This window comes from Sciurus vulgaris (assembly GCF_902686455.1).
Source record: "Sciurus vulgaris genome assembly, chromosome: 18".
Lineage (NCBI taxonomy): Eukaryota > Metazoa > Chordata > Mammalia > Rodentia > Sciuridae > Sciurus > Sciurus vulgaris.
Window position 1 is genome coordinate 22236020 of NC_136479.1, and position 18463 is coordinate 22254482.

General features: G+C 46.2%; 1 protein-coding gene across 1 annotated transcript; it reads right to left on the reverse strand.

The window, feature by feature from the left end:
- Window positions 1–6830: 6830 nt before the first annotated feature.
- SPN (sialophorin) lies at window positions 6831–12020 on the reverse strand. The gene is made up of 2 exons (XM_079120496.1): window positions 11720–12020; window positions 6831–11338 (listed from the first exon to the last, which is right to left on the reverse strand). The coding sequence occupies exons 1-2, from the start codon at window positions 11725–11727 to the stop codon at window positions 10063–10065; spliced, it is 1284 nt and encodes a 427-aa protein (XP_078976622.1). The 5' UTR covers window positions 11728–12020; the 3' UTR covers window positions 6831–10062.
- Between the last annotated feature and the right edge of the window lie 6443 nt (window positions 12021–18463).

An 18463-nucleotide genomic window follows, 5' to 3' on the forward strand; every position in this document is an offset into this window, starting at 1 on the left:
AGGATGGGGTCCGCAAGATGGCATTAGTGGTTTTATAAAAAGAAGAAAAAGAGAGCCCTGCTTTCTTTCTTTTTTGTTACTGGAGATTGAACCCAGGGGTTCTTAACCACCGAGCCACATCCCCAGCACTTTTTAAAAATATATATATTTTATTTTGAGGACCGGGTTTCGCTGAGTTGCTTAGGACTTTGCTAAGTTGCTGAGGCTGACTTTGAACCTGTGATCCTCCTGCCTCAGGCTACTGAGTCTCTGGGATTACAGGCGTGCCCCTGTACCTACCTGAGAGCCCTGCTTTCTTGCCGTGTGATGCCCTTCATCAAGTAACAGTGGACTAGAAGGCCCTCACCAGATGCAGGCAGCTTGATAAGGGACTTCCCTGCCTACAAAATTGTGAGCAATACATTTATTTTCTTCATTAATTACCCAGTCTGTGGCTCAGTGGTACACATCTGTAATTCCAGCAATTTGGAAGGCTGAGGTAGGAGGATTGTAAATCCAAGAACGGCCTCAGCAATTTAGCAAAACCCTGTCTCAAAATGAAGAACATAAAGGTTGGGGATGCTCACTGGAGCACCCTTGGTGCTACCTAAATAAATAAACAGTAAATCACCCAGTGTTTGGTATTCTGTCATATCAATAGAAAATGACCTAAGACACCAAGGTCTATTAAAGGCACAAGCAGATCAGAGTCAGTCTTCTGAATTAAAAACTGGGAATAACCTGTACTGGCTGTGTGCGTGGCACATGGCCATAATCCCAGCAATTTAAGAGCCTGAGGCAAGAGGATGCAAGTTCAAAGCCAGTCTCAGCAACTTAGTGAGGCCCTGTCTTAAAATAAAAATGAAAAGGGCTGGAGATGTAAAGCACCTCTGGGTCCAATCTCTAGTACCCACAAACACACATACAAAAAACCTGTACTTGTACTTCAGGCAAGTTCCCGTCCAAGAACTTCTGGGGTCTCTGCTCTTCAGCAGAAACTACTCTTGCTGAAGTCACTTACAGAGCTGGGTGTGGTGGCGCACGCCTATAATCCCAGTGACTTGGGAGCCTGAGGCAGGAGGATCACAAGTTCAAAGCCAGCCTCAGCAACTTAGTGAGGCCTGTCTCTAAATAAAATATAAAAAGGGCTGAGTATGTGGCTCTGTGGTTAAGCACCCCTGGGTTCAACCCCCAATACCAAGATAAATAAATAAATCCCTCACAGGAACCAGTGGGTTGCCAAATCCCCTGCGCTTCCCAGTCCTTTCCTATTTCTCCTCTGGGGTTAGGCTGAAGCGAGGAGGCATGTAGAGTGTGCAATTTAAGAAAGCCTCATCCTCAGGTTCACTCCTCATCTCACCCACCTCACTCAAGTCCTTCTGCTGTCAGCCCTTCTCCACACTGTTCTTACTCCCCAGTCCCGCCCCAATGCCATCTGCCATCTTCTCCTGGTATGTCTCTCTCTCTCTCTCTCTCTCTCTCTCTCTCTCTCTCTCTCTCTCTCTCTCTCTCTCTCTCTCTCTCTCTCTCCAATGCTGAGAATTGGACCCAAGGCCTTGCCACTGAGCTACATCCCCAGCCCCAGTTTATCTTTTAATGTCTCTTTTCCATCTCTTGCAGGCCCTTCTTCCTGCCCAGTTCTCAAATTTTGGTGTTCCCTCCCCGTGGTAGGGCCGGGTTCTCCTTTCCGCCCATCACTCAGCAGAACTACATTTACCAGCCTCCTTTGCACTGAGGCAGCCATGAGGCTGAATTCTGGCCAGTGGAGTGTGGGCAGTGTGGCTTCCAGACCTGGCTCATAAAGGTCTTCACACTTCCTTCTCTCTCTGTCTCTTCTCATCAGTTGGTTGAAAGCAGAGCACTCTGAAGACTGAGGAGAGTGACAGAGCTACAGAATGGAAGGAGGCTGGGGCTCCGGATGAACTTGTGGATACTCATCCTTCAAATGGCAGGAATGAGTTGTTACATAAGCAAGGAGAAACTTCTCTTGAATTAGATCACCGAGGCTTGGGGGATGTTTGTTATAGCAGTTAGCCTTCTCTGACTAGTACACTAAGCTCCCTCCTCATGCTAATAGTAAGAGCTAGAATTTATGCATTTATCTTCCAAAATCATTATCAAAATTGTTATTCATAGCCATGCCCGGTGGCGCACGACTGTAATCCCAGGGGCTCAGGAGGCTGAGGCAGGAGGATCAAAGTTCAAAGCCAGCCTCAGCAACTTAGCAAGGCTGTAAGCAACACAGGGAGACCCTGTCTCTAAATAAAATATAAAAACGTGCTAGGGATGTGGTTCAGTGGTTAAGCGCCCCTGGGTTTAATCGCCAGTACCAAAAAAAAAGCTGTTACTCCTGCTGGGCATGGTGGCTCATGCCTTCAGTCACAGCTACTTGGGAGGCTGAGGGCAATTACTTGAGCCCAGGAGTTCAAGTCCAGTCTGGGCAACATAGCAAGACCCCGTCTCAAAAACAAACATACAAAAAAAACTTGCTATTTACATTCATAAAACCTTTAAATTCATATCTCCAGCCCCAAGTTCAGGCCTCTATTTCTAACTATCTCCACATCAAATGGCTCCTCCTAAAAGTTCTAAAAATTAACTTCTATTTTCCTCCCAAAACCCCTCAGGCCCCTGAATTTCCATCCACCTTTCTTCAACTTCCCAAAACAGAAAACTTGAATCCTAACCTCAGTCTGCCCACACCACTTCAACAGCCAAGTTGTTCTAAAATTCTCTGAGCAAATCAGTTTCAAAGCCAACCTTTTCTTCCATCTTAGACTGTGTCTAAGTTGTGGTACAACAGCGCTGTCTCGTGGGGCCTCCTGGACAACATGACGAATTCCAGAAGACGGATCTGACCTTGCCATACATTTATCTCAAAACCATGTTTTTTTTGGTTTTTTTTTTTTTTTTTTTTTTTTTTTTTTTGTCATTCATTGACTCATTCATGTCTGCGTCTCAGGCCCTGGGCTCTGGAGCCACGAAGATGACAGGTGGCCTTGGAGGGCTCACACTCCAACAGTGGGGGACACCTTCGCATGCTTATGGCCCAGTTGTTCCCGCTGTTGCAGGAGGTGCTGCAGGAGTGGAGGCTGAGCAGCGGGCGGGGGGGCAGCTCCACAGAGGCAGTGACATTTGAGCTGAATCTTGGCGGTTGAGGAGTTGGTGGGAAGTCGAACTTGAGGGTGTTGTGGGGGTAGCTGGGGGTGGGCTGGCTTCAGGCAGAGCGGGTGCGAACGCAGGGGCGAGCAGGTGGCTGTCTTCACGGCCAACAGCCGGCTGTGCTCAAACTGGGATCCCGGCCAAGGTGCAGCCAGGCTGTCCTGATGCCACAAGCTTGCGGGGCTGGGACACCCAGGCGCACACTGCAGCAAGCAGTCTCCAAAATGCTCAGGTTTCCACAGTCTAGTGGCCCCTCCCCGGTCTCCCCAGAACCACTGTGAAGTGCCTCGAGCCAAGCATCTCTTTAAGGCCTTTTTTTCTCTCCTTTTCCTTGGTCTGCCTTTGTTTCTGCTTTGGGGATTACAGAATTACTTGATTAGATTCTTCTCCTGGCTGCTTAACAGTCCTCGTGTGACCCGCCTCCTGGCACACACAGTTCAAGCTTGGCAGCCCAGGAGTGGGGTCTGTTTGTCACTCCCTCAGTCCTGGGAGTCACTGTGCCCTAGGGAGTCCAGGGTTCCTGCCCTGGCTTTCCCCTCCAACTGGAAACAAACGGTCAGGATCAGAAGTGGGCGTGCAAAGAAAGTAGGTATAAATGTACATTTTCAGGAAGGAAATGTCCTTAGGACCTTGTACGGAGCCTCTTTTCCTGTCCGTCTGTCTACAAAAGGGAGCTGCATCGACAGATCTCTGAAGACCTTCTCCATCCAAATCCTTCCTTCTTCATCTGGAATTTTTATTCCAAATGGCAAAGCCTCATTTGTAACCATGATTTTTTCCCCCAGCACTGGGGATTGAACCCAGAGGTGCTTTACCACTGAGCTACATCCCTAGCCCTTTATAATTTTTATTTTTAGACAGGGTCTCATTTACCAAGATTGGCCTTGAATTTAACAATCCTCTTGCCTCAGTCTCCAAGTGGCTGGAATTACAGGTGTGTGCCACTTTGTCCAGATGTAACCGTGATCTTTATGTGTACTTTTGAGAGTAAAATAGAAACAGAAGAAATATAAGATGAGGTATAATACACGGTATGTGATTATGTGTTTGTTTATTTATGTAAGAGAGAGAAAAGTTTGTTATTTAAGAACCTGGAATGTGCTGGTAATTAACTTTTTTTAATTACTAGGAAAAAATACTAGCTTGCTATCTGAACAAAATAAATCTTCCTGCTCCTGGAAAAAGCACAGGACTTATTCAGGGAGGAACAGGAGTTTGATGAAGCTGGAGAATCTAGAATGTTGGGGTGAAGGGCTAGTCAGTCAAGAGTGGGACCAGGAGGGGCGAGACCATCTTAAGAGGGAGGTCTTGTGGGTGCAGGAGTATTAATACCTGAATAGCAGGGCCTTTTAGAAGGGTTCTGGTTGATTTCTTATCTTGGCTGTTGTGAATAGTGCTTCAATAAACATGGAAGTATAGATGTCTCCTTGAAATACTTTATTTCCTTGGGTATAAACCCAATCATGAAGTTGCTGGGTATATCGTAGATCTATTTTTAACTTTCTGAGGAAACTCCATAATGTTTTCCTTAATGGCTGTATTAATTTACATTCCCACCAACAGTGTATGAGAGTTCCCTTTTCTCCTCATCCTCTTTAGCATTTATTTTTTTGTCTTTTTGATAATAGCTATTTTATTTATTTTTGTGGTATGGTGATTGAACACAGGGCCTTGTACATGCTGGGCAAGCACTCTACCACAGAACTACACCCCCAACCCTTTTTTAAAATTTTACTTTGAGATGAGTTCTCACTAAGTTGCCAAGATGGGCCTTGAACTTGTGATCCTCCTGTTTCAGCCTCTTGTGTAGCTGGGATTATGGGCATGTACCCACGGGTGAATAGCCTTGTTAACTGGAGCAAGGTGATATCTCATTGTGGTTTTGATTTGCATTTCCCCTGGTGATTAGTGGTATGAATATTTTTTCATATACCTGTTAGTCATTTGTATGTCTTCTTTTGAGAAATGTCTATTCAGGTCTTTAGCTCATTTTTCAGTTGGATTATTTGTTTTTGGAGTTGTTGGAATTCCAACTGCCCATCAGTGGAAGAATGTATAACTAAAATGTGGCACATATACACCATGGAGTACTACTCAGTATTTGGAAAAACATTTTAGTAAATGAAATTCAGTCACTGAGAATAACAAGGAAGGCATATGTGGTGTGAAATAAATCAGACACAGAAAGACAAATATGGCATGATCTAACTCATATGGAATCTAAAAAAGCAAATCTCTTAGAAGTAGAGATTCGAATAATGACTATCAGAGGCTCAGGAGGGGACAGGGAGCATGGAGTGGGGTTAATGTGTACAAAGTTACAGTTAGACAAGAGGAATAAATTCTGGTTTCTAGCAGGGAACCCTATTCTACGCCTGTAATCCCAGCAACTGAGGAGGCTGAGGCAGGAAGATCACAAGCTCGAGGCCAGCCTCAGCAACATAGTGAGACACTATCTCAAAATGAAAAATAAAAAGGACTGGGATGTGAACCACTCCTGGGTTCAATCCCCAGTACAAAAACAAAAGAAAGCAAAACAACAGTTCAATCCCCAGCACCAAAGGGAAAAGAAGAAAAAAAAAAAAAAAGAATACGTATTGAGCTATACCGCAAGTTCCCCAAACCAAGGAACACATTCAGTCTGTAAGAATTAAAATTAAAAAAAAAAAAAACAACCCAAAACAAATCATGAACTTTCACAAGCTCCGCATCTCAAAATAAAAAGTAAAAAGATCTGGGATGGAGCTCAGTGTTAAAGCACCCCTGGGTTCTGGTGTTCTATTGCACAGTAGGGTGACTACAGTTATTAATAATATGTTCTGTATTTAAAATAGCTATAACAGAAGATTCTGAGTTTTTACCACAAAGAAATGATCAATGTTTGCGTTGATGGATGTGCTAATGACCTTGATTTGATTATTGTACATTGCATGTGTATATTGGAATATCACATTGCACCCCATAAATCTGAAGTTATTGCATGTCAATTAAAACTAAAATAAAACTAAAAAAAAAAAAATTAGAAGGGTCTCTGGCACAGAATGAAAGGAATCAGGATCCAGCAAAGAAGTCTGGACAGAACACAGACAATGGGTGATGAGGCCTGGAGAGAGGGAAGAGACCCAAGGGACAGTAGAAGAAGAGTCAGCTGGACTTGGCACCTGGGGAGCAAGGACCGAGCTTGCCTGGGCAACCAGAGAAACAGTGGTACTCACCACTTGCTGAGTCCCCGGAAGAGAGGCGGGAACAGACCATTCTGCTGACTTCACCACCACTTTTGTGAATCTCCAGCCCTGTCCTCCTGTGTCCGGTCTATTCACCCTCAGCCGTTTCTTGCAGGACACCAACCTGCCCTTCTGGCCTCATCCCCCACAGCTCTCCCCAAACCAGACACCCGCCCCCTGCCACCCTGTCAACCCACAGAATGTCTTGTCAACATTTTTTCTAAATGTAAAAGTAACAATCTGGGCACTGTGGCTCCCGCCTATAATCCCAGCAGCTCGGGAAGCTGAGGCAGGAGGATCGAATTCAAAGCCAGCCTCCCCAAAAGCAAGGTGCTAAGCAACTCAGTGAGACTCTCTCTAAATAAAATACAAAATAGAGCTGGGGATGTGGCTCAGTGGTGGAGTACCCCAGAGTTCAATCCCTAGTAACCCCCCCCCCCGCCAAAAAGAAATTTTAAAAAATAATAATAATAATAAAAGTAACAGATGTTTATTGTATATAATTTGGAAAATACAGAAAAGTATACAGCAAATATTTGGTAAGTTTCCTAAAACCATATGTACTTACAGATGAGTAACTTTCTTTTTTACCCCACTTAACATTATAGTGTAGGCATCTTCCAAATCCTCCAAATCATGACATAGTTTTTTGTTTTTGTTTTTTTGTGGTGCTAGGCATGAGCTCTACCTTTGGTTACACTCCCAGTATCATTATATTATATATATTTGTTTAGTTGGTTGTTTTTGTTTCTTTTTGTTTTTTTAGTTGTTGATGGAAACAATACCTTTATTTTATTTATTTATTTTTATGTGGTGCTGAGGATTGAACCCAGTGCCTCACACATGCTCAGCAGGTGCTCTACCATTGAGCCACAACTCCAGCCCCTATATAGCTTTTAAAAACAAGATTTCTGCAGGGTGTGGTGGCCCACTCCTGTAATTCCAGCAGCTCAGGAGGCTAAGACAGGAGGATCTCAAGTTCAAAGCCAGCCTCAGCAATGGTGACATACTAAGCAACTCAGTGAGACCCTGTCTCTAAATAAAATACAGTCTAGGGCTGGGGATGTGGCTGGTTGAGTGCCCCTGAATTCAATCCCTGGTACCACTGCCCCCTCCATAGTCAACGTAGTCCAGAGTGAATGGAAGTCCCTGGGCTGGCCCGGTAGGACTGCCCTAACTGGGGGACATGATTTCTAGTGACTACCAAAGTATCATGAACTTATAACTATTTTCAAATTGATACATTTGAACCTATCACCTTATTTTTATATTTCATTATTCTCTTTTTTTTTTCCTCTAGAGAATAGAAAGGCAGCCAGGTGCAGTGGCACACACCTGTAATCCCAGTGACTTAGGAGGCTGAGGCAAGAGGATTACAAATTTGAGGCCAGACTCAGTAACTTAGCAAGATTCTGTCTCAAAAGGAAAAATAAAATGGGCTGGAGTTGTGTCTCTGCAGTAAAGCACCCCAGGGTTCAATCCTCAGTACAAAATAAAAATTGAAAGGCATCTATCCCATGTTTTGCTAAACATAGATTTATTGTGCTCTTGCTATCCACTCTGTCAAAAATGCCTTTCCACTTGAGGACCTGCTACATGCCAAGCACCGTGGCCACTAGAAACACAGCAATGAATGTGACAAAGACCCTGGGACAGGTTCTCTCTGCAGCCTCCCGTCCCACCCTCAGGAGTGAGCCATGCGTCAGTTTTTCCTTTGCTGCACTCATGAAATTAGTAACTTGCTTGTGTTTGTGCTTCTGTTTTAACCCTCAGAACATCTTGAGATCTTCTAGACTGTGAAATTACTGTTGGGTGCTTTCCCACCCTGCCCCTACTTTCTTCAGGATTTGCCCAGGAACTGAAAATCACGGCTCAGAAAATGAGTGTATCTTTCCAATGAGAGGGAGGTGGAGCTGATGACTTCTCAATCTGGTGACAGTATTTTCTAACCCTGAAATTGGGGCATTTGGTTTGACAGATCGAAGGCAGCAGTTGCCGTACCCCTAAGGGACTTGGGCAACTCCCTTCTACCATTCTGGGGCTGCAGTTAGTCCAAACAGCATCATGGGAAAAGTAGGAAAAGGGATCAACGTGGCCCCTGGGTGCCCAGTCTGGCTGCCAAAGGACACGTTTCCATGCCAGCTTAGCCCTTCCCCATGGACAAGTACCAGGAGCCAGTGGCACAGTCTAAAGCAATTGCTAGATCCTGCCACCACGCTCCACTCCCTCTCGGCTCCCAACTCCCTCATCCGTAGGCTTCCCCTCCCTCCAGGCCGCAGGGTGGTCACGCTCACACGGCTCCCACATCTCTTTTTATAGGTCAGTCTGTCTGCTCTCAAACAACTGCACCCTGACTCAACGACTTCCTCTTTGCAGATTTCCTCTTGGCTCTGGAGAAGTAGCAACCACCTTTGGCCCACGAGCCCGTTGGGCTGTAGCCTAGGCTGCTCTCAGAGGCAGCGCCGCTGTAGGACTCGCCCCCACCTTTCTGCCCCAGACCCACAGGGGAAGTCCCCGGCACTCCCCTCCCTGGGCACCCCGTCTCCTTATCTGACTCACTCTCACTGATTCCCCTCGGAGAATGGAAGAAACTCGGCCCGGAGGAGGAGAGGCAGACAGCAAATCAAACATGCAACAGTGACGGGTGGTTTTTGCAGTGCCCAGTCTGCCCTCCTCTCCATTGCCCGTGTGTGTGTGTGTGTGTGTGTGTGTGTGTGTGTGTGTGTGTGTGTTGGAAATGGTAGCCAAGCTGAAGAACCTGACTTGGTGACATTTGGTCTATCACATCTGCGTTCTTTGGGGGCTACAGGGAGTCCAATTTTCTGCTGTGTGCACCCCATCTGAGTAGACAAAAGCACATTTATTTTTGAGCGATCCTTGTGTCCCCCACCCTGGGATGGGCCTCTCCTCAGTCTCTGCCCAATTTCTCCCCTCACACTGCACTCACCACTACCCTCTGTAAACCACCGAATCCTCACCTCTTGCACACATGGCACCCATGAGTGGACCCAGGCAGGTGTGGGACCTCCAAGAACTATACCCAGCCAGGAACTCTTCTCACCTCTGTCCAGGGAAGAAGAAATAATGAAGTCACTGGCTGCTTCAGTCCATACGTAGGGGACAGGGTGGTGGCTTGGGTTATGGCCCAGCCCAGAGTCCAGTGCTCTGGGAAATATCACAGAGAACACGACTGCATGGCTCCTCCCAGCTCCGGCTCCAGGCTAGTCCAGAGTGAATGGAAGTCCCTGGGCTGGCCCAGTAGGACTGCCCTAACTGGGGGACTCGCAAAATCTACAAAGTTTAATCCAAGGGAATTTGGAGGGTTGTCATTTCCTTCTTCTTCCTGAACTCCAGTGTTCCCGAGGGGGATCCTTAGAGAAATCAAGTAAGGGCATCATGGAGACTTAGCAGCTGATTCCAAGGACAAAAAGTAATGGGGAAAGTGGGTGAAGTAGAGTTGATAAAGAAGGCCGATTCCTGCAGTCCACAAACATTCCACAGGTGCGCCTGGCCTAGGTGCTAGATGTGGTGCTGGGTAAGATGGCGGCGGGAGGATCAGGGTTGGGAAGCTGGGTGCCATCCTGAGTAAAGATGCTTGGGCGAGAGTCCAGAGGTGCTGAGTGAACATGCTGCTGAGGATGGGGTTGGAAGTCATGCTAAGGGAGAAAGTGATGAGGGATCCTCAGAACTGCTTTATTTACAAGCTTGAAGGTGCAGCCCCATCCCCCACTTCTGGCCCATTGGAAGTGGGGGCTTCCACAGCCTCTTCCTCCCTGCCCACCAGTGGCTCCTCCTCCCCCTTTAGGTTGGGACCTGACCCAGACTTCAGCTCCTCCAGCGCCAAGGAGCCCTGGCGAGACTTCCGTCTGCTGAAGAAAGTGGTGAGTGTGGGCCGCTGGCCAGACACCTCCATCTCAGTGACCCCAGAGTCTTTGCTGCCCCCAGCCCCTCCCGCCATGGTAGTCATGGCCTCCTCATCAGGGACCCTGGCTGGCCCAGCCCAGGCATCCACCACTCCATTGCGCTTTCCGCCTCTGTTCAGCATCAGGATCCCTGTCCGCCTCTTCTGCCGCCGACGCCACAGCAGGAGCAGTGCCAGGAGGACTATGACTACTAGCAGGGCCACAAGCACAGGTACCAGCAAGCTGCCATACGACCCTGATTTTTGGGGGGTGCTAGTGCTTATGCTTATAGAGGACTTGGAGGTAGTAGATGCAGATGTTTTTGTGCTAGACACTGAGGGTCCTTTGGTCACATTGGAGATCCCCAGAGAGCTGGTTGCCATGGTGACAGGGGGTCCACTGGTCTCATTGGAGGGTTCCAGAGAGCTAGTTGCTGTGGTGACAGGGAATTCACTGGTCTCATTGGAGGGCTCCAGAGAGCTAGTTGCCATGGTAACAAAGGGTGCACTGGTCTTGTTGGAGGTCTCCAGAGAAGTAGTTGCCATGACTACAGGGAGTTCATAAGTCACACTGGCGGTTTCCAGAGAGTCAAATGTCATGGTTTCACTTGTCCCATTTGGGTATCCCAAAGAGTTCACTGCTACAGTGACAGAAGGGTCACTTGTTGCATTAGAGGTTTCAGGGAGTACTGATGACTTCTCGGTGGATACGTCCTGGGATGTTGTTGGCTCAGGCACAGGGGGCCCAGGGCTGGCACCACTGGAAGTCCGATGATGAAACACCTCGCTGTCTGTAAAGGTAGTTGAGGAAGGTGGGTTTGAGATCTGGCTTCCAGTGCTGTCCACCTCCGTAGAGTCCCATGTTAATGGCCTGGTGGAGGTCTCTGAGTTGAGGTTCAGAACTTCAGAGATAGCTGAAACTGAAGAAGCAGTAGGTCCTCCCAAGGTAGACGTCGGCCAACTTGTCGTGTTCTTCAGAGTCTCTAGGCTCACCACCTGGACCCAGAAGCCCCCAAAGAGAAGGAAAAGCAGGGCCATTTCCAGAGTGACAGGCACGCGCGCGAGTTGGGACCTGCGGGTGGGGAAGTTGGAGAAACAGAACACACGGGGTTAGGGGGAGGACCTAGCCAAGCCCTCCCCTCCTGCCCACTTCCCTGCCAACTGCCAGGCCCAACTTGTGGTTTAACGGCTTTTTCCACCCTCGCTTTTACTATTATCAAAAATAACAAGGGAATGTGCTGGCAGCTCCCGTCACCCCCACCATATGCACCCCCACCCCAAGCCTTGGCAGCTCAGACTCCAGAAGCAACCATGCCATCCAGGCCTGTCCTGATTCTGTGTAGCCCAATGGCTCCATATCCTTTCTTCCCATCACCTGTCAGGGTCTTTTCAAGCCATATGCATACTGCCAGGTCTTCTGAGGCCTCTGCCCACCCAGGGCACACCCTCTTACCAGTTCATTTTGATAAGGTACGGAGCTGGGGCCAGCTGCTCCAACTCCTCCTAAGGTTCAGGCAGGACTGGGGCAGACTGGGCCCCGAGGGGAAAGGAAGTGGGCCCTGGCTCCACCCACCCCACCCCTGCATCCTGCCACACCCGCTCCAGCTCCCACCACCACGGGGGTGCTGGAGGACTTGGGGGCTCAGCAGAGGCAGGAGAGGATGTGGGGTTTCTGGAAAGGGAAGTTGCATCTTAACTGGGGTACAGGATGGCAAAGGGTGAGAGCTAGCATAAAAAGGTGCACTTGAGACCTAGGGGGTGCAGAGGAGGAGACAGGAGGGGAGGGTGGTTTCCTTTACATCTGTGGTCCCCCGAGCTGTTAGGCCAGGACCCAGGGTGGTGCATTTCCTGCTCAAGAGCTCCCAGGAAGTAGCAAGGTCAGGGGAAACCTCAGACTCTGGGGGCCCTGAAAGCCTTTGCAGACTGGTACGTCCTTGACCACACCAAAAGGAATGGGGGTCACCACAATGGCCCCCATTAGGAGATGCTTAACTAAACCAAGACTGTTATTAAGCACTGCATATACTATGATCTTATGTGGGAATAATCCTAGTAAAGATGTGGGAATCTATATGGAAAAGTCTGGAAATGTATCTACTGACGATAAATTCTCTCCCCCAAGGTGCTGGGGCCGGAACCCAAGTCCTCATGCATGCTGTTCAGGGGCTTCACCACTGAGCGACATCCCTCAGCCCCAAGTAAAGGGCTCTGTATCCCTCCCCCCCCACACTTTGGTCGGCTTGTTTCCTGACTTTCCTCTAGTTGGGAAGCTATTTTGAGATACGTAGTTTTGGGGTTTTGCCTTTAAAAATGATTTGTATATTGTAAAAGTAACACTTGTGCGTAATAAATTAAAAGAGGTCCATGGCAGCGTCAGGGATGAGTTAGTCTGACCCAAGGACATGAGACTCCTGGGTCAGAGACAGGAATTCATTACTCACAGCCTAATAAGAAACATGAGCAGTATTTTGTGTCAATGCATGTGGCCCAGAGACCCCCAGGGGTGACACAGAAAGGTCCTTGTTTCTATCATGTACTCAGTGGGCCCAAACGGCAGCTGAGGAATCCTGAGCTTGAGGTGAGGTGCTCCCTCTTTTTTAGCATGTGGTAAGCAAGCCTACTGCCTGTCCTGAAGGGAGACACCCCTTCATTCCTCAGAGTTGCTCACCGCAAACACAACACGGAAAACGACTTGGGTACAGAGAGGTCAGGGCCATGCACATCTTTGGCATACCCAGCAAGAATGTGGGGATGCTCAGGGGCCACAGCCGATGGCTTCTCCCAACAGTCAGCAGTGTCAAATGAAAATGAAAACTTTCATACCCACCACCCAATAAACATTTCTTACAGTGTCTGTTTATATAAGCACGTTCATGTATTTTATTATATATACTGTTCTGTACTTTTTTTGTACTGAAAAATATTTTGGGGATATATCTATATATAGATAGATAGATAGATAGATATATCCCCTATACATATGGTTTTTATTTTATTTTATTTATTTTTGCAGTGTTGGGAATGGAACCAGAGCCTCATGCATGCTAGGCAAGCTCTCTACCACTTAGCTATAACCCCAGCCATATGTATTATTTCAAAAAATAGTTATCTATCTATTTATTTATTTTCACAGTCCTGGGGATTGAACCCAAGTACCATTGTACTGCATCCCAAGTCCTTTTTATTTTTTTATTTTGAGACAGCATCTCCCCAAGTTGCCCAGGGAGGTCTCAAAGTTGGGACCCTACTGCCTCAGCCTCCCAAGTCACTGGGATTCTGGCTTCCAAATGCATTATGTTTCATAGAACACATCACAATTTAAGTACTCCTTATTGATGAACATTTAGATTGTTTCCAATATTTCATCATTATTAACAATACTGCAGCCAGGCACGGTGATGCATGCCTGTAATCCAGCTGCTCTGGAGGCTGAGGCAGGAGGATGGCAAGTTTGAGGCCAGCTTCAGCAATTTAGCAAGGCCCTAAGCAACTCAGTGAGACCCTGTCTCTAAATAAAATATATAAAAGGGCTGAGGATGTGGCTCAGTGGTTAAGCACCCTGGGTTCACTGGTACCAAAAAAAAAAAAAAAAAAAAAAAAACCAAAGTAAATATTTTTGTTTATGTTGTGTGAGGATTATGTATTGAAAGAGAGATGGGGGAAGGGAGGGAGGGAGGAAGGAAGGAGGGAAAGCAGAAGAAACCTTTCCGCTGTTAGACATTTATTTTGTTTCAACCCTTTGCTATTGCAAATAGAAAAGCTAGAATGCTTGGCTGCAAAACTGGATGTGGTGGCACATCCTTGCAATCGTAGCCACTGAGGAGGCTAAGGCAAGAGGATCACAAGTTTGAGGCCAGCCTCAGCAATTAAAGCAATTAAATCAATAGCAATTAAATCAATAGGTAAATGTCTCAAAGCAATTAAATCAATAGGTAAATGGCTGCAAAGTAATTAGAGATGAAAAAATATTTTAACTGTAGAAAAAGACAAAAAAAATTATGTAAGACTGCACAAAGATTCTCATCTTTTAAAATAATACCCACTGATGGACTGGGGCTGTAGCTCAGTGGTAGAGCATTTGCCTCAAACGTGCAAGGCACTAGGTTTGATCCTCAGCACCACATAAAAATAAATAAATAAGATATGTGTCCATCTACAACTAAATAATTTTTTTAAAAAACTATTCTTCAGTGTGTTGTGCAACATTTTGGGGAAAAACAAAACCCATTGAGGCAAAAATTGTGTGTGACATGGCCAAGACAGATAAAAGACCCTGGGATGCAGGGAGAGATGACAAAAAGGGGAACTAGGGGTGACCTCAAGTTACCAGCCAGCAGCAGTGTAGACTGCACTTACCATTTGCAGGTTCAGCGTCAAAGACTCTCCCTGCCTGCCGCCTCTTGCTCCTCCAGGGAGTCCGTTTTCAGGTGAGGAAGCCAGGGGTGCTGAGAGGTTGAATAACTGCCCGAGGAGCTTAGGATGAGCTAGGCTTGGCGCTGTGTGATCTACACACACAGCATTTACTCCTGAAATAACCCTGTGACATCCATGTCATGACCCCCATTTTACAGGTGAAGAAACTGAGAAACCAGTCTGAGAACAAAATAATTAAGAGATTTGCCCAGACTCCTTCAGCCAGTAAGGGCTAGAGATGAGATTCAGAGCTAGGCTTATTTAAAGGCCAAAGACCAAGGGTAGGGATGGCATCTGATGTTGCTTATGTATGAATAATTTAATAGAGGCTAAATTTAAAAAAAAGAAAATAGGAGCTAGGTACAGCCTTAGGTGTGTCCAGAAAGGCTTCGGAGAAACAATAGATTTGAGCTGGATCTTTAAAAAGCTAAAGGAAATAGGGACTCTTCTCCCTGTCTTACACATACATCCAATTGGTCTATAATTGTAGTCATTTCCACCTTCAAAATGGACCCAGCATCCGAAGGCCAGATCTTGGCTTCTAAATACCACTGTCCCTGAAGGAACCAGGGATCCTTGAAAAAGTGACTTGATTCCAGGGCTGAGTTAGGAAAAGTATGAGCCAAGCCTGGAAAATCTTGTTGCATCAAATAAGTGCTCAAAGAATAATGAAGATATGTCGAAAGGACAAGGAACCAGCCTGAAGGAGTTACCAAGGCCAAAGCATCAAAATAAACAATGGCAGGCCAGGTGTGGTGACGCATGCCTGTAATCCCAGAGATGCAGAAAGCTGAGGCAGGAGGATGGCAAGTTTAAGGCCAGCCTCAGCAACTTAGCAAGACCCCATCTCAAAATAAAAAAATTTAAAGGACTCGGGGGCGGGGGTAGGGGGCTGGGGTTGTGGCTCGGTGGTTGAGCACTTGCCTAGCACTTGTGAGGCACTGGGTTCCTCAGCACCACATAAAAATAAATAAATAAAATAAAGGTATTGTGTCCATCTACAACGAAAAATTTTAAAAATTAGAAAAAAGGGGCTAGGGGTGAAACTCAGTGGTAGAGCATCCCTGAGTTCAATCCCCAACCCTGGAAAAAAAAAAAAGTAAAAAATTTATAGAGTTAAAAAATGACCAATTACAACCACCAGAGTAATAATTGGTTCAGGTGGAATGAATGTTAAAATCACTAAGTAAAATTGGAGCAGTGCATGTGTGTCTGGAATATTTATATAGTCTTAAAGTATCTCCCCACAGATAAATACATATATACATATTTCAAAGGGAAAATAGTAACTTTAGAGTAGAGAAATCTAACAATTTTTTTCCAGTGACAGGAATAGAACCTGGGCCTCCCACATGCTAGGCAAGAGCTACCACTGAGCCACATCCCCAGCCCAACAGACCAGTCTTAAAATAAATGACCAAAGTTACCAGTAATGGGAAAAAAACTACTTTATAGGCCTCCTGAAATGATTCAATGAGAAGGACACAACATCTCCAACAAAAAATGCACAACTTTGAATTTAACCAAGAAATACCAAGCAAGTCCAGCACAGTGGGGCAGGGCTGTAATCTCAGCCACTCGGGAGGCTGAGACAGGAGACTTGCAAATTTGAGTCCAGCCTCATCAATTTAGTAAGGAGTCCCTGCCTCAAAAAATAAAAAACAAGGGCTGGAGATGTAGCTTAGTGGTAGAGTGCTCCTGGTTCAAACCCCAGTATGAAAGAAAGAGGAAAGGAAGAAGGAAGGGAAGAAGAAAAACATCAGGCAAAATTGCATGGCTTGCTGCCAGGCGCAGTGGTGCACCCCTGTAATCCCAGCTGTTTGGGAGGCTGAGACAGGAGGATCACAAGTTCAAAGCCAGCCTTAGCAATTTAGTGAGGCTCTAAGCAATTTAGCAAGACTCTCTCTAAATAAAATATAAGAAGTGCTGGGGATGTGGCTCAGTGGTTGAGTGCCCCTGGGGTCAATCCCTGATACAAAGCAAAACAAAACTGAGTGGCATGGAACATGCCTATAATCCCAGCTACTTGGGAAGTCAGGGCAGAAGGATGACTTGAGCCCAGGAGTTTGGGGCCAGCCTAGGAAACTCAGTGAAACCGTGTCTCTTAAAAAGAAGAAAAGAAATACCAGGAAAACTCAAATTAAAGGGACATTTAATAAAACAGCCTGTACTCTTTTTAAAAATATCAGTGTCAGGGGCTGGGGAGATAGCTCAGTCGGTAGAGTTCTTGCCTTGTAAGCACAAGGCCCTGGGTTCGATCCCCAGCACCAAAAAATAAATAAATAAATAAATGTCAGTGTCAGGAAATACCACCCCCCCCCCTGGAAAAAAAAAAAAGACTAAGACATTCTTCCAGATCTTAAAGGAGCAAAGAAATATGACTAACTGCAATATGGGACCTCTGATGGGAGGGGTGTTGTTAGAGACACTGTCAGGATAATTAGAAAAGCTTGAATGTAGATTGTAGATAACAGTGTTGAATTAATATTAGCCTTCCTGGATTTGACCAGTAAATTATGTTTATGAGAGTATCTTCGTTCTTAGGAAATCCATGTTGGAAATATGTAGGAGTGAACAGTCACAGACTTCCTCTTAAACAGTTCCCCACAAAAAATAATAGCAGTAAAAATAATCATATAAGAAGCCAGGTATAGTAAGCTGCAATCCCAGTTGAAATCAGGGGACTGAGATAGGAGGATTGCAAATTCAAGGCCAAAATAAAATTTAAAACAAGGGCCGGGGATGGAGCTCAGGAGTAGAGTGCCGACCTAGTATGTGGGAGGCCCTGGGTACAATTCCTGGGACTGCAAACGAAGTAAGTAAAATAATGATAAAACAGGAGATAAAAATACAGCATATGTGGCCAAATATTCACAGGTAGTAAAGCCACATGGTGGTTGACGGGTGTCTGTTGCAACTGCTCTGTAAATTTGAATTTTTCTGAAACAGACAATATATTAAGAAATATCAACGGGGCATGGTGGCACCTGCCTGTAATCCCAGCTACTTGGTAGGAAGATTGAAAATTTGAGGTCAGCCTGGAGAACTTAGTGAGAGCCTGCCTCAAAATAAAACTTAAAAAGGGCTGCGGATGTCACTCAGGGGTAGGGCACTCCTGGGTTCAATCTCTAGCACAAAGAAGAAAAGGAATCTGACCACCTGACCCTTCTTTCCCCTTTTACTGTTTTTGGGTTTGTTTTGTGGTACTGGGAATTGAACCCAGGGTGCTCTTTCACTGAGCTACACTCCCGGCCATTTTTATTTTGTTGGTTTGTCTGTTTGGGGCACAAGGGATTGAACCCAGGGATGCTTAATCACTGAGCTCTTTTTAATTTTTTTTTTTTTTTTTTGAGACAGGGTCTCACTAAGTTGCTTAGGGCCTCACTAAATTACTGAGGCTGGCTTTCAATTTGCAATCCTCCTGCCTCAGCCTCCTGAACTGCTGGGATTTTAGGTATGTGCCATCATATCTGGTCCCCCTTCACTGTTAACCACTTGGCCCAAGCTTTTTTCTTCCCTCCTGTGGATTTGTGGAATTAATTCCAGTCTGGTTTCCTCTGTGTGTGACTCATTCTCCTTCAGCTCATTTTCCACAGAGCAGCCAAAGGAAACAGAATAAAACATCTGATTTCATTTTTCCTCTGACACGGTTCCCACCTCACTCAGGGTGAAAGCGGAAGAGGGCCACAGCTGATCCTTCCCTTCCTCCTTCTCTACCCTCGTTGCCTCTGCTCTGCCACCCACGCCTCCATTTGTTCATGGAGAATCACAAACGCCCCTGGGC